The sequence below is a fragment of a genome, unplaced genomic scaffold (assembly GCF_019419815.1).
Source record: "Pyrus x bretschneideri cultivar Hongxiangsu unplaced genomic scaffold, Pyrus_bretschneideri_v1 Contig49, whole genome shotgun sequence".
Taxonomy (NCBI): domain Eukaryota; kingdom Viridiplantae; phylum Streptophyta; class Magnoliopsida; order Rosales; family Rosaceae; genus Pyrus; species Pyrus x bretschneideri.
Window position 1 is genome coordinate 1,219,980 of NW_025999786.1, and position 14,625 is coordinate 1,234,604.

The 14,625-nt window shown below is 36.8% G+C and overlaps 1 protein-coding gene and 1 pseudogene across 4 annotated transcripts; both read left to right on the forward strand.

The window, feature by feature from the left end:
- Positions 1 to 1,334: 1,334 nt before the first annotated feature.
- On the forward strand, positions 1,335 to 9,087 carry LOC103936474 (tubulin-folding cofactor C). 4 transcript variants are annotated; one of them, XM_048568712.1, is made up of 5 exons: positions 1,335 to 1,698; positions 4,952 to 5,059; positions 5,816 to 6,077; positions 7,001 to 8,273; positions 8,904 to 9,087. In XM_048568712.1, exon 4 carries the CDS (start codon positions 7,162 to 7,164, stop codon positions 8,224 to 8,226), a length of 1,065 nt encoding a protein of 354 aa, XP_048424669.1. In that variant the 5' UTR covers positions 1,335 to 1,698; positions 4,952 to 5,059; positions 5,816 to 6,077; positions 7,001 to 7,161; the 3' UTR covers positions 8,227 to 8,273; positions 8,904 to 9,087. The 4 variants fall into 4 exon arrangements, with proteins under 4 accessions (XP_048424669.1, XP_048424667.1, XP_048424668.1 ...); XM_048568710.1 differs by lacking the exon at positions 8,904 to 9,087 and adding an exon at positions 8,417 to 8,733; XM_048568711.1 differs by lacking the exon at positions 8,904 to 9,087 and adding an exon at positions 8,435 to 8,733.
- LOC103936483 lies at positions 9,032 to 10,744 on the forward strand (annotated as a pseudogene).
- The last annotated feature ends 3,881 nt before the right edge of the window (positions 10,745 to 14,625 follow it).

The window sequence follows — 14,625 nt, forward strand, 5'->3', positions numbered from 1 at the left end:
ATGTCCTCACAGCCAATTATCTGAGCTTCTGGGTGGTCCCGGGACCACCCAGGTCCCTTAATAGATCCGCCCCTGGTTTTATGTTTACTTTCATCTTGTATTTGATGGTAATTATGCAAAAGGCTACAAAAGACAAGTTACATTTACAATTTAAGTTGGGTGTAGAGAGATGTTATATGGGTTCAAATAAACTTTCCATAAAGATTTCTTATACCTATGTCTATAGAATTACACTTATTACAATGTTAAGTAAGCTAGGTGATTTTCACATTTCATTTTTAACCTTTCACATGTCCTTTTTATTTGTGGTCATTAAATAAATCAAATGAAAACAACATATCGTACATGTACAAATTTCTTAAACAAAATATTTGTTTACCCTACACCATCTCAATGATTTGTTAAAGTACACATTTGTTCTAAAACTATTGTTTGTACCATTGTTCACCAACCCGAAACTACTAGACATCGATCAATTGTATACCTTCAAAGACTCACTAAAGAGTTTGTGTGGAGGCACCTCTGTCGAAGCACATGAGTTTCTTTCTAATTGGGAGACCAATCATTACTAGAGTCCCACATCGACCGCAAATGACAATAGAGGACTCTTCTCAATTTTAAAAGGAGATCACTATTCCATAATTAAGTTTCTTTGGACCTAAGATTCCTTAATCGATAGTTAGATCTAATTAATGATGATTATGTTTGAACCTCAGTATCATGTAAACTCTTACATAAATGAAAACTTCTCTACCTTCGTGAATGTAGCCCAACTTAAGGTGAACTCCTTATGCCTTGTGTTTGTTTTCTTATCCCTTATTTCTCTGCCGACTATCTTTATTAGGTGACCGAAACAACCTTGAAAATATCACTCCTTAACACTTTCATTGATTCGAAGTTAACTTTTATCTAAAAAAGAAATATTTCATTTAGAGGAAGATGACAAAGTAAAGATAATAGGTTAGTGGTGATAGAAAATATTAAAGTACAATTTTGCCTAGTCTATTTGAGTGACAAATATGAGGCAATTAAATAGGCAACATATTACGTCAGCTATTATGGTCCCATTTTGTCATTTTGTTTCCGCATACAATTTAAGATGCTTTTAGTAGTTAGAAACCAATCATTAATAAAAATTAATTTAAAAGTATTTTATAACAAATGAAAACGCTCTTGATGAAAATTATTTTGGAACCAATCATTTATCTTTTAGTTGAGTGGTAATCAAGTCTTTTTACATCACTTTTTCTTGAATAATAAAATAAACTTAATTCATACAAAATAAAATCAATTCAATTTACACCCTCAATTTATGTGTTGATTTATTAATTTCAGTAAATTTCTCCCCCCACCCCCACCAAAACCTCTCAACCTCCATTTTGTTCATGCTCCACTTTCGAACAAACCCTAACAATTCAACAAATACACACCACTTCCGAACAAACCCTAACAATTCAACACATACAGAGCGACGCGGTGAGCAACTCAGTTGTCAATGGCATGCGAATCGTTGACTTGAATCGAAGAGAGAGGATCTGAGTCATCGGCGATATAATTTAGATTGTGTATTGACCCGGTCTGATGGGTGCTGCGGGCTCCAAACTCTAGAAGGCTCTCGGCGACCAGTTTCCGGAAGGCGAGCGACATTTCGGGCTCGAGAATTTCGGCAACACTTGCTATTGTAACAGCGTTTTGCAGGTTTCTCTTCCGCATCCTTCAAATTCAATCGTTTTATTAGTAAAATTTTAAAATTAGGCTATTGATTTTATAGAAATTGTGTAAGATTTGTGGTAGAACGAGAATTACGTGAAGCATATGCAAATTTTGAGCTGTGGTTGTTTCGAAATTGAGTAATGGCGCAAGTTAAGTGAATCGGATTGGATATTGTAGTTCCGCTTGGAGAGTTGTCCAATTAGGTGTCGTTTTGTGGCTGTTTATTGTCGTTTAGTTTTGACTTGTTAGCTAGGTTAGCCAATGCTAGGTTTGGGGTTGAGATTGTTGTAGCATTCTTTAGTAACATTAACGGTCTGCTTCCCAAGGTTATCATCGATTTCATAATGCGAGCATTTTCTGTTTTTCTATTCAGTTTTCCGGTGGTGCTGAAAATTTTATTTCTGGGTTCCGGGTGAACTTGTTGAAATGCTAGTGCATCGTGCAATGACCAGCTTCTATTTTGTTTGTCTGAATGGATGAGCACTGGGTGAAATGCCTTTTAGACACTCATATATTTCCAATTTACTGCAATTGGGATTCTTTGTCTTGAAACTGAATATTTTATAAAGGAAACCGCGTACCTTTTGAGGAAGATGATGTACTGGGAGTGACGGTGGACGCATGGTAGAGATGGAAATCTTGAAGTCTGACATTTGGAGGGACATTCTAGTGATGAATGTGGTGGTGATTGAGTGTCTTGTGAGGTGGCAATTGGGTCGAGTTCTGGGGCTTCTGGTGGAAGGTCTGGGGGTGCAGTATCAGGTGCAGTCGTTGGTGGGGGCGTAGGTGGTGTGGCCATGGTGATGGTTTGGTTAGTGATGTTGGTACGATGCTGATCAGACTCTGTGAGTTGTGGTGTGGGAAGGACTGCCTCATCTTATTCGTGATGAGGTGTTTGATTTTGAAAAGCAAAGGTATTTTCATAGAGGATAGCCGACAAAAATGCACCCTACAACCCTTTTGACCTGGAGGATAGGCAATAAATATGCAACTGCGTGCTCGTGATATTCCAACTAAATAAGCCTATTTTACAATTGGATTCTATGAAAACATTATTTAATGTATAAATCAATGCTTTATCCTTTTTGGATTGTTGGAAACCATTTTTTCTCAAGTAATCATCACCCCAACAAGAAATTTAGTAATGTGTAATTTTTTTTTTTTTTCCGGCTTGCTTTCTGATTACACTCTCTTTCTCGGAGGTATAAGCTTTTGCTTCTCTCTCAACATATTTTGTTTGTATGTTAATTTTGGAAAAGTTCCCAGCAATTGTGTGTGAGTGTGTATTTTTTTATTAATTTTAATTTCTGGATTAAATTGTATTTTTTTGTTAAGTATTTTTGGATTAAAACTAAGAGCGTTGATTTAAGTTTGCAATTTTGAAATTCAGTTTCAAGTGTGTTCAAATTCAAGACAAGAAAAATTGTGATGATCCCCAAGAACATAGGAAGTAAAAAATTTTGATGATTAGATTTTGAAATTTCATTTTTCCCAAATCCATATCGACATGGGTTTGTGGTTGTTTTAAAGAAGACAATGGCATCTGCTTAACTCAAAGCTTTTCTTTCAATGGTTACTCAGTAATAAGCAAGCGTATACGATATAAATTTCTGATTGAGTAAAGTTTGACGCTTTATGTGTTTTAGTAGGCGTGTGAATTTTTTTCAAGTCATATCTTAAGTGATTCGTTTTTGTACATGGTATGAGTTAGTAAACATAATGACAGGAAGAAGACTATGGTTTAGATTATTTGTGTTCCTATTCTTTGCTAGAATGGTTTAGATTAATCTCTTCTTCTGCTCCCTACTTGACTGAAAAAACCGTTAGTTACAGTTTTATGGTGAACAAAATATGCTCCATTTATTTTACGCTTGTTTCATTCTTCTTGCTTGAAATGTTAGTAAATTTTGACTAATTTTGGGAGTTGAAATGGATTTTGAAATTGGGTAATGGTTATTTATATTGTATTATTAGTTAAAAAAAAAAAAAAGAAATCATCTTCGTATCCTTCAAATAAGGTGAATGTAATTGTGTTGAATGATTTCCTTCATATATTGGCTTCTACAGGGTTGGAAAAGTTGCCTGATAGAGATTTTGGCATAGGTGTGTGTAAGCGGACAGAGTACTTCATCCCCGAGGCAAGTCTTTTTACACAAATTCGTGTGGAATATATAGTTGTATACTGATTTTTTTTTTATAAACAAAGCTAAAAGTACAACTTTCTTTGTGTACTATTATTTTTAAATGGGATTCTTTTGACAATTTTTGGCTTTTGATTTTGGATTGGAATTTTGTTTTCACTGACAAATTTGGCTGCTAGCTTTTGGAAATGAGTCAAATTGCTGTAGAAATACTGATTTAGTAACCTAATATTAGCCCTTTCCTATCTTTGAGGTGGCTCTTGCATGTCTTTACAAGTGACAAAAAAAATGGAATGAAAAATAACTGACTTATTCAAAACCAAATATAATGGTCTTATGGTATAACACCTGCAAGGAAAAGATACCAAAGAACTCAGATTCTTGCTACCTCATTTCAGAAATATGACTTTGAAGTGATATTTTTTATGGGATCACTAGGTGGGATTGAAAGAGAGGAGGTTACATACATCCCCATTTTCGTGTTCCTTCTACTGTTGTCATTTATTAAAACAATGTTTCTTGGCAGTTGTTTTCTATTTTTTTTTTCTTTTCTTTATTGTTGTTTTTCAGTTGGGAAATTGATTAATATGGTCAGTTAAAGCCGTTCATTAAAAATTGTTTGACCTTCTATAAAGAAAGACAAAGAAAATAAAAAAATGGTCATTTATTCATATTAAGTTTGAGCAGAAAAGGAAAAGAGAATCAGGAATGGCCATCTAGCTAGAGGGAGGACTACTTTTACAAGTGTTTTCTTTTTTTTGTTTTTGTGGATTTTTCCCTTTTCTTTTCTTCTCAACTGTTATGTTGCCTGTTATTCATAACAATTTCTCACTCTGAGCTAAACAAGATTTCGCTGGTTCCTTATTGTTTCAGTGACAGTTTTTGAATCTATGAGCATGTTTGGGAATTGAAGAGAATTGTGAATGTTGGTTTGTTGTGTTTGCTTGAAATTTTAGTTATTTGTATGTAATTTTGGGAGTTGAAATGGGTTGTTAATCTGTGTAGTGGTTGTTTACTTATGTCATTTTGGGATTGCATAATGTTGCCCATTATCTGCAATTGAGATATCCTAACATCACTGTTTCAATTTCTTGCAGGCTTTCCGTTCCAAGTACAGAGGCAGTGTTCCTTTGCTTGCATCAATCTTTTGGAAGTGTTTGACAAAAAAAAACTTTTGGAAGTGATAATAACTGCTGTTGTTACAGGTTAGTCAAAAAATAAATAAACTATCCATAGTATTTCAATTTCATAGCATTTTAAAATCCTTGCTTTTGTGACTGATATGATTATTATGTATTTCCTTTATTTAATTTATATTTAGGAGTTATGAATATTTTACAATTTAATTTATGCATGTTTCATTTTATTACTTGCCAGCTATCAATCTGTTGTTTGGCGTTTTAATTTTTTGCACATGATGCTAAAAAGAACAAGATATAGCAAAAGAAATCAGGCAACGCAAGAAGATCATACTTCTAACCCTTCAAATGGAATAGAAATGTTCAACGAAAATGTTTATCATGCTGATAATGCACATATGTTGCTTGAAAGCTCTTCCAAGTAAAGTTTGGTCATGCAACAAAAGCGTGACTTTCGCACTTCTGAAATGGCTGGCCTTAAAAAATTTCTCAAGCCCAAAACAAAAGACAAAAACAAAAAAAAAAAAGAACACATTTCCTGTAGCGATTTGAATACAGTTGAAACAACTGCAGATGAGATCGAGTTTGACAATTTAAAGACTTATTTTACCATGTGGATTTATCTGCTTTAATTGTTTTTTGAATTATTTAGAAATGGATGTGTTAAATTGTGGTGGTTAAGGTTTCAAAACCCGCAGCGGAGCGCGGCGTTTTTGCTAGTTTAATCTACAGTAAAACCCAAAACACTCTGAAACACTGTTCATAAGCACTGTGTTCTTCCTGTTTTACCTCTGCTAAGTTTGCATTATTACATTTTTACAGAGACAAAAAAGCCCCGCACTCATCTCTTTCCTCCCGATTTCTTCCTGCCTGGCTGTCGTCCTGTTTTACCCCTGCTCACTTGGTTCGACTTCTCCTCACCAAGCAACCACTCTACCCCAGATCTGTCAAATTGAAGTTCCTCTCCTTCAACCTTTGCATGTTGGATTTCACATCAACAGCATCTCCCTATAACCTTGGAGCCTTGTTTGGATTCAAGCTTTCCGACGGTAATTGGATGATTCCTCCGTCACACGCCATCAAGGTTAGTCTGAAACGATTCCTACCTTATTGACCTATTGCATGTCAAAATCGGCTTCAAATTTGTGATTTAATATAATTGGGCTTTTTTGAAAAGAATTTCATGATTTTGTCTAATCCAATTTAACGGTTAGAAATTTTGCCTGGGGACTGCAATTTCATCTGCTCCAAACAAATAGATTCTTTTTATTCTGAATTTAGAAAATTATATTCGAATTTGTTTTACATCTGATTCAGTTGGATTTAGGGATTGTGTTTTAGTGTTTCCTGGCCTGAGTTGTATATAAAGAAAAAGAGTGATTTTTTTGTATTGTAAAGAGTTCATCAGGATCATAGACATGAGTCTGATATTATCTAGTAAGATGCCGAGTCCTCCTGCATTCATATAATTATATTTATGAGCTGCTTTTCTGGGTTTTTTGATTTTGTTTGCTTATCTGGTATATATTGTGACACTGCCTCCAACATTATCAGTTTATACATGAAAAACGTAACACTTGAGCCAATCTAACCATTTATTTTGAGCACATCACATCAGCAAAATAATAAAACATATGATAGCGGGGTTTTTCAAGTCAATTTTTTGTTGGCATGTTGTTCATGTAAGTGTTGATAAATGCGAGTGCTTATGGCATTTTATGACAAAGAAGAAGAAGAATAAAAGTATGTATGCTATAACATTATGAGTTTGAGAATTGAGACGTGAATTGTATGGAGGTAAGCAATAATTATGTGATTGTTTTTTCGCTAAAAAGATTGTGTGACTTTTTGATATATTGTTCATTACGAAACAAGGAAGAAAATGATACGATCTCTAACTATTCCACTTTGTTATAAGCAATATTGTTTGGTGAAATAGTTATGTTAAGATATTGGAGAAAATTAAAAATATTTAAAATTAATTTTGAGGGGTTTCTCATTCTCCAGGTGAAATTTGGATAACAATTCTCAAGATAAATGGTGCCACAAAGTGGCATATGAAGCAAGGCTCTTGTTAATTTGGCTAAACCCAAATACCGAATTCCCTCATTTTTCTCTCAAATTCTGCACATTTTCGCTTTCTCAAATCAACCGCATATCTACCATCGATGGAAAATGAAGAAGTAGCTCTGTCATCAAACCCTAACCCTAACCTCCTAGTTGCAGATCCATCCCTCCAAAAGAAGCACCAATCAATGCTTGACCGCCTCTCCAACCGCCACCAAACTCGTTTAGATAACTCACTCACCCGTCGATCTGCTGAGTCCGACTCGTCCTCTTCCCCTTCCTTCGAGTCCACATCAAATTTCCTCTCCCGCTTTTCCAACTCCAAGAGCTCCATCGAGTCCCAACTCGCCCAATGCCGGCTCTGTGATCCGACTCAAGTCAAATCCCACCTCGACCAAATCTCCTCCTCCATATCCGATCTCGAGAAGCTCGTTGCTGAGAACTCGTACTTCTTACCTTCCTATGAAGTTCGGTCCTCGCTCAAGACGACGTCGGATTTGCGGCAAAGTCTTGAGGTTTTGAGCGCCGAGTTGTTACCCAAAAAGAAATTCTCTTTCAGAAACAAACCCATCAGAAAAGACCCAATCGCCGAACCCAAAGAGGAGGAGAAAGAGCAGGAACCTGAGAAGAAATCGGGTTTCCGGGTTCCAGACTCCCCGGGTTTCTGGAACAAGAAAGGAGAGATTTTGGTGCATAATTTTAAGGGATCGGAAGTGGGAGAGTTTTCAATTTCGGACCTTGATTCCTGTGAGGTGAGGCTAATGGGCTCCGTGAGAGCGCTTTTTGTTCACAGATTAAGGAATTGCAGGCTTTATACTGGCCCTGTGACGGGTTCAGTTTTGGTTGATGGTGTTGAAGGGTGTGTTTTTGTGATGGCCTCGCATCAAATTCGGATTCACAATGCGAAAACGAGTGATTTTTATCTGAGGGTGAGGAGCCGGCCAATAATTGAGGATAGTTGTGGGGTGAGGTTTGCGCCATACTGTTTGACATATAAAGGAATTGAGGAAGAGCTTAGGGAGGCCAGTCTTGACAAAGAGACAGAGAAATGGAGCAACGTGGATGATTTCCTGTGGTTGCGGGCTGTTCAGTCACCCAATTGGTCTATTTTGCCGGAGAATGAGAGACTTGGTTTGGTTGATATTTCAAAGTCCGTGGAGAGTTAGTTTGTTATCCATTTTGTTTGTCACGAGGGTGTGCTTGGAGTATAAAGGTAACATTCTTTTGTTGTATTTGGTGTTAATATGGATATGGATTACGGAAATGTTGAGTCTATTGGTTTCTCTAGCATTCAGTACTTAAGCCTATGGTTATATGAATTTACATTCTTACTCAGTTTCAATTTTATCTGCCAAGATGATTTTGAGGTTGCAGTGTGAAATTGTGGGAACTTGGAACTAGCTCATGTTGGATGAGATTGGTTCTGGAAAGGGTAGTGGAAAAGATATGGCAATCTCGTTGCTCATACCCAATCAAGAAGTCAAGATTTTTATTTGAAATGTCTTGTTTAAATACATTATTTTGTTCTGGAGACGCGGGGTCTGGATTTATAAGATATTTTCCTCGGCTGTGAGTTTGATGATCTGTGGTGTCTGTTGTGTGGGTTGTTATTGGTTGATATTATAGACATGTAAAAGTGAAGTCTCAAGTTATATAAACTTTTGTTTTTTTGACACAGTAAGCTGATAACTATAGGTAAGTTGTAGTTTAAATCCCAAAATTACAAATGGATGTTTAGCAATGGGGAAAGAATTCAGATGATTCATTTAACGTTTTCAATTATATCAGACAATTTTTCTCAAATGATTGAGGCTGCATGTGTATATTTGCATATTATTTTAAGAGAATGCGATTCGATTGGAATAAAGGGTGTAAAAGGCACCCACGTGGGAGTGCTGGACTTCATGGGGGAGCATGAATAGTAAGTAAGAGGCGCTTTGGATTTCCTTACCTTCTTGGGATTAATTCCCGTCTCTATTTTGTTCTCATTAAAATAGTGCTTCATATATGACAAAGATTTTTACATACTTGATGCGCATGTAGCTTGATCTACAATTTACGTTTGATTGTTAGCATTGACTGCCTATTTGCTTCCCCTTATGAGCTTTAGCGTACATTTTGTATTCTCCCTTTATTTGAGATTAAAGTTTAACAGTGTAAGGAGATCTAGTGGAAAGGAAAACATATTCTTAGATTGCCAGGGATTAAATTTAGAATTAACCCTAGCATCAAACAGTCGTTTCTTTTAATGTGAACAATTTCACAAGTATTCATGTTTAATAAATCAACCCTTTCTTTCGTTTTGTTTTTAAAAAGTTCTCAATTGATTGACCACTTTCAGTTGGTTTTCATGAGTAGAAAGTGAAGTACTTGCCACAACCCTTTCTCTGGGAACTTGCTTTGGCGCTCTTAAGATGGTGAAAATGACTTGATGGTAGTTCGCAACTTGTGAGTTCCTGTTCGAGTCAGTTAACTTCCTTTCTGTAAATGGGTCTTTTTTACTCTGCTGGTTTCAAGAACATATTGCATCTGTTTGCAAATATGAAATCCTGATATCAATTCTCAAGATGAATGGTGCCACAAAGTGGCATATGAAGCAAGGCTCTTGTTAATTTGGCTAAACCCAAATACCAAATTCCCTCGTTTTTCTCTCAAATTCTACACATTTTCGCTTTCTCAAATCAACCCCATCGCTGCCATCAATGGAAAATGAAGAAGTAGCAGCTCTGTCATCAAACCCTAACCCTAACCCTAACCTCGTACCTGTAGATCCATCCTTCCAAAAGAAGCACCAATCAATGCTCGACCACCTCTCCAACCGCCACCAAACTCGTTTAGACAACTCACTCACCTGCCGATTTGCCAAGTCCGACTCGTCATCTTCCCCTTCCTTCAAGTCCACATCAATTTTCCTCTCCCGCTTTTTCAACTCCAATAGCTTCATCGAGTCCCAACTCGCCCAATACCGACTCAAGTCAAATCCCACCGCAACCAAATCTCTTCCTCCATCTCCGATCTCGAGAAGCACATCGCTGAGAACTCATACTTCTTACCCTCCTATGAAGTTCGGTCATCGCTCAAGACGACGTCGGATTTGCGGCAAAGTCTTAAGGTTTTGAGCACTGAGTTGTTACCCAAAAAGAAATTCTCTTTCAGAAACAAACCCACCAGAAAAGACCCAATTGCCGAACCTAAATAGGAGGAGAAAGAGTAGGAACCTGAGAAGAAATTGAGTTTCCGGCTTCCAGACTCCCTGGGTTTCTAGAACAAGAAAGGAGAGATTTTGGTGCTTAATTTTAAGGGATCGGAAGTGGGAGAGTTTTTGATTTCGAACATTGATTCCTGTGAGGTGAGGCTAATGGGCTCCGTGAGATAGCTTTTTGTTCACAAATTAAGGAATTGCAAGCTTTATACTGGCCCTGTGACGGGTTCAGTTTTGGTTGATGGTGTTGAAGGATGTGTTTTTGTGATGGCCTCGCATCAAATCGGATTCACAATGTGAAAATGAATGATTTTTATCTGAGGGTGAGGAGCCGGCCAATAATTGAGGATAGTTGTGGGGTGAGGTTTGCGCCGTATTGTTTGACCTATAAAGGAATTGAGGAAAAGACCAGTCTTAACGAAGAGATAGAGAAATGTAAAGGAAAATTTGTGAAGGAAAATTTATGAAAAACAAGTTCATTTGAGCAACATCTACAACATGCAATTAACAATTAAAGGTGGAAACATGCTTGCATGCACTAAAAAACAAAATTTTACCCTTGAAATTCAAGGCCTAGTAGTTATGGTGAACCAAAACTCAACTCAAAACAAAGTGAGTTGAGAAACTTTATACCTTTGAAGCACCTCTTTACTTAGCAAAGGTTAATCACCCATGTGAGGGCCTTCTTGCCTTTGTCGCCTTGCTCCTTGGCTTCATGGATTTGGATGGAGGAACTTTGCTTCTTGGCTCCATATCTTCTTGGATATGGATGAAAGAATTAGGTTCTCCAAAAGTCCCCAAAGTTGGAGACCTCTAATTTTCGACACCAATGATGGTTGAGGAAGAAGATGAATGACCTTGGAGGAGGATTAATGCTAGTCAATCCCCTCCAAGGGGGCCGGCCTCCTTGAGAGAAAGGGAGAGCCTTTGTTCTCTCCAATTTCCTCAAAAGAGAACCCTAATGAATTTTGGCGATAAAGTCCTTTATATAGTCACTTCACTTAAGTGACAAAAAGAACAAAACCTTTCTTTCATGATATGGTCGGCCTTCTAAAGGCTTTGGGCTATTTGGGCCCTTTTGAATCTTTAGTCATTAAGTTGTCATACAACTTAAGTAAATGGGCTTGACGATTCGAAGCCCATTGGACTTTAAGGCCCAACACTAACTCAAGGTTTAAAACGAACTTATTCGTTTGATTAATTAACATATTAATTAATACAATTAAACCATTTAATTGTCCTTACTTATCTCTGTCAAATCCTTCAAACATTATCTTACACGGTGTGTGATCCATTAGGCTCCTTTTAGCGAGGCAATGGGCGATTAGAACTTTTCAAATTGATTGTGAATTGAAACTTCCTTTCAATTCTCCCTTTAGTGATTATACACCTTTAAGGCTTCCACAAACCATGAGTGACACCTACCAGTATGTCATGGCTACCCAAGCTAATTAGAAGAGGTTGGAGAACCTATTCAGTTTGGGATTACAATGCAATACGGTCTTTCTGTAATACAATACTCTTGACCACATTGTTTGGTTTGATAGTTTATTCATGTCTACTATCTAATGTGATTTTCTTACTTATATGATTACCTTGAATGTGATTTGGAACGACTTCCTAAATCTCATTATACTCTGGCCAGAGATTCTTAATCATATCATAAATTATTCTCTCTCAAACAGTTTGAAAGTTAGAGATCCCTTGTTGTGCATTCACTTGCCTCCATGGCTAAGTGGCTTAACCCCAACTATGTCGTGGACACCTTCTGATAAAGTGACTTTGACATAGTCAAAGATCAAGGACTTAACCATAAGACAACTATGATGCCTCAGGTCAAAGGACTACTTTGTATTATCTTAACCATAAGTTCTCATGTGACATGAGTATGAAAACTCCTTGTTGATCGCGTTCAGTGAACTCATTCTCTATTGAGCATAAATCATACCAATAACTCGAGACCAATCACTCTCCCTGAGAGAAGACATAGCATGTACTGATCTTAACAGACTGTTAATGCCCAATTGGCAATCCTATGATCAGGAAATTTTAGGATATGTATATGAAAAAGAATGGACTCATGAATCTAACTTATTTAGATCACATTCTCTCAATTACATATTCCTTGGACTTATCGTTAAAGCATATAACATTTATATGAGACAGCTTTAAACAATAATCTTTGCCCTTTGTATTAAACTAGATTAGTTTAACATGTGAAATGTCCGTAAAGTATCATCATATGATTGGTTTTAGGGCACATTTCCAACAATCTCCCACTTGCACTAGAGCCAATCAGCATGGTCATCAGTGATGATACATCTTCTATAGTCATTTCAAAAATTGATGAGAAGTATGACTAGACAATGGATATCTATATGTTATCCATAGAAGCAACCTTGAGATTAATGACGTCACCATTATACGTGATTCTCAATCATATGATTCAGTCTTTCATTTGTGTTTTGATCTTGATGAGACCTTAATTCTCTGGCTTGAGCTATCGCCCCATTAGTGTTGTAGTGTGGGTACACTAGAGACACTAATAGATTAATTTAAACCAAATTAAACTCGCAAGCGCATGAATCAATTGTAGTAATATATGCAAATACGAGATTGATCTCACAGAGATTGCTTTAACACCAATTTTATCGATTAATCACGCTAGACTATATTAAACACACTGATACATTTCCACCTGTTCGCCCAGGCTCCTGTCAGCGAAGTGGCAATTTTTGCAGTCGGGGCGGCGTGCCCTTTTAGGTTATGTCTCATTGAGCATCCCACTCGAACCTTTGGTTACCCCGCCCTGTCTCATCGAGCACTATCCTGACTACCATTACATCGCATCTTAGGCCTCTACTATTGACTATAAGTTGCCACATGGTCTAAACGGCACTTAAGTAGTTCTGCTCTTGGAGACCCGTGCCATAAAGTTGTTAGTTTGCCCATGTGTTCCATGTAGTTGGGCAACTCCTTCTTTGTCTTGGTCGGCTTAAGTGCTCGGGATGTCTCTCTTTGAACCTCTTGGGCCTTGGGCTCCTTGGTCACTTGTTGGGCATGCGCCATTTAGTGGGCCTAAAAGCACCTAGCGTTAACAAAAGTAATATCTATACTACTTTTCCCACCTTCTGCAATTTTTATTTTTAATTTTGTATAAATATTAAATTGAATAAATCAAAATATAAAATCAAAGGGACTAGAGAAGAAGTACAAAAGGTGACGAGAAGTGTTGAAATTCCTTCCCAAATCCCCTCCCCATTAACAAAAAGACAATAAGAAAAAGTAACAATAATATACACTACTTTTGCGTTCCATTGTTGGGCATGAGAAATAGAACTACTTATATGACATGGACATATTATTATGTAACATTTTGTGTTTATGATATAATAATATATGGATAAAGATATTCATATATTTTTAATTTATTGATACGAAATGTTATCGTGACGATATAATTGTGTTATATAAACCTTTTTCCACGAGTAGGTGCGATTTGATGGTCCCCAAGTTGAGCAAGCCAACACGAATAAAATGAAATATGCATTTATGAAAAGAAACAAAGACTTTGGGAAGGGGTGGGCTGCATACATAATAATAGTGGAAGAAAAAAGCAACCAAATTCCAAATCCTCTCCATGCATTATTCAAGTTCTTTTGTCGTTTTGTTACGTCGCTATCTTTGCCAGAATATTGGTAATGTCGGTTCGATTAGAGCGTCTCACTCCCCCTCCCCGACTCCCAACAAATGTTTGGTACCTATACATCCATTCAGGCACATACATGTAAACGAGGATTGTTTACTTTATTATTCTCATCATTTTTCATTCTCTCATCTTACACATTACTTTTTATCTTATTATTTCTATAAAAAAATTAATATAAGATGTTGACGTGGCTTAACCGTGATCGTTCAAATAGAAAGGCATGGAAGGATAAAGAGATTAGGAGGGTAAAAAATCCTCCTCCCATACATATGGTGCATCCCTGTCTTACTTTTCTTTTAATTTGTTTAGCATTTTTCTTAGAGGTGTGATAGCCACACTCATTTTATTCATCACATATCTTCTTAATTATCGATCGTCATATCGAATAAAATCATGATGGTCAAAAGATAGAAATTAACAAGCGCACATCCCTTTTCTTATGTTACTCTGGTTTTTTTTTTTTTTTTTTTTTTTTTAAATTGGACTCAAAGTGCTGCTCTTTTGAAGGTACGAGTTACCCTTGAAGCCTGCTTTCCACCTGCTCACCGGATTGCCTCGATAGGCAAGGCAGCTTCTGGGAAGCTTGTCCCCTCCCAACCCCTGCTTTCTTTTCAACATTGACCCAAAAAAAAAAAAAGAGTTTCAGGTACTTGT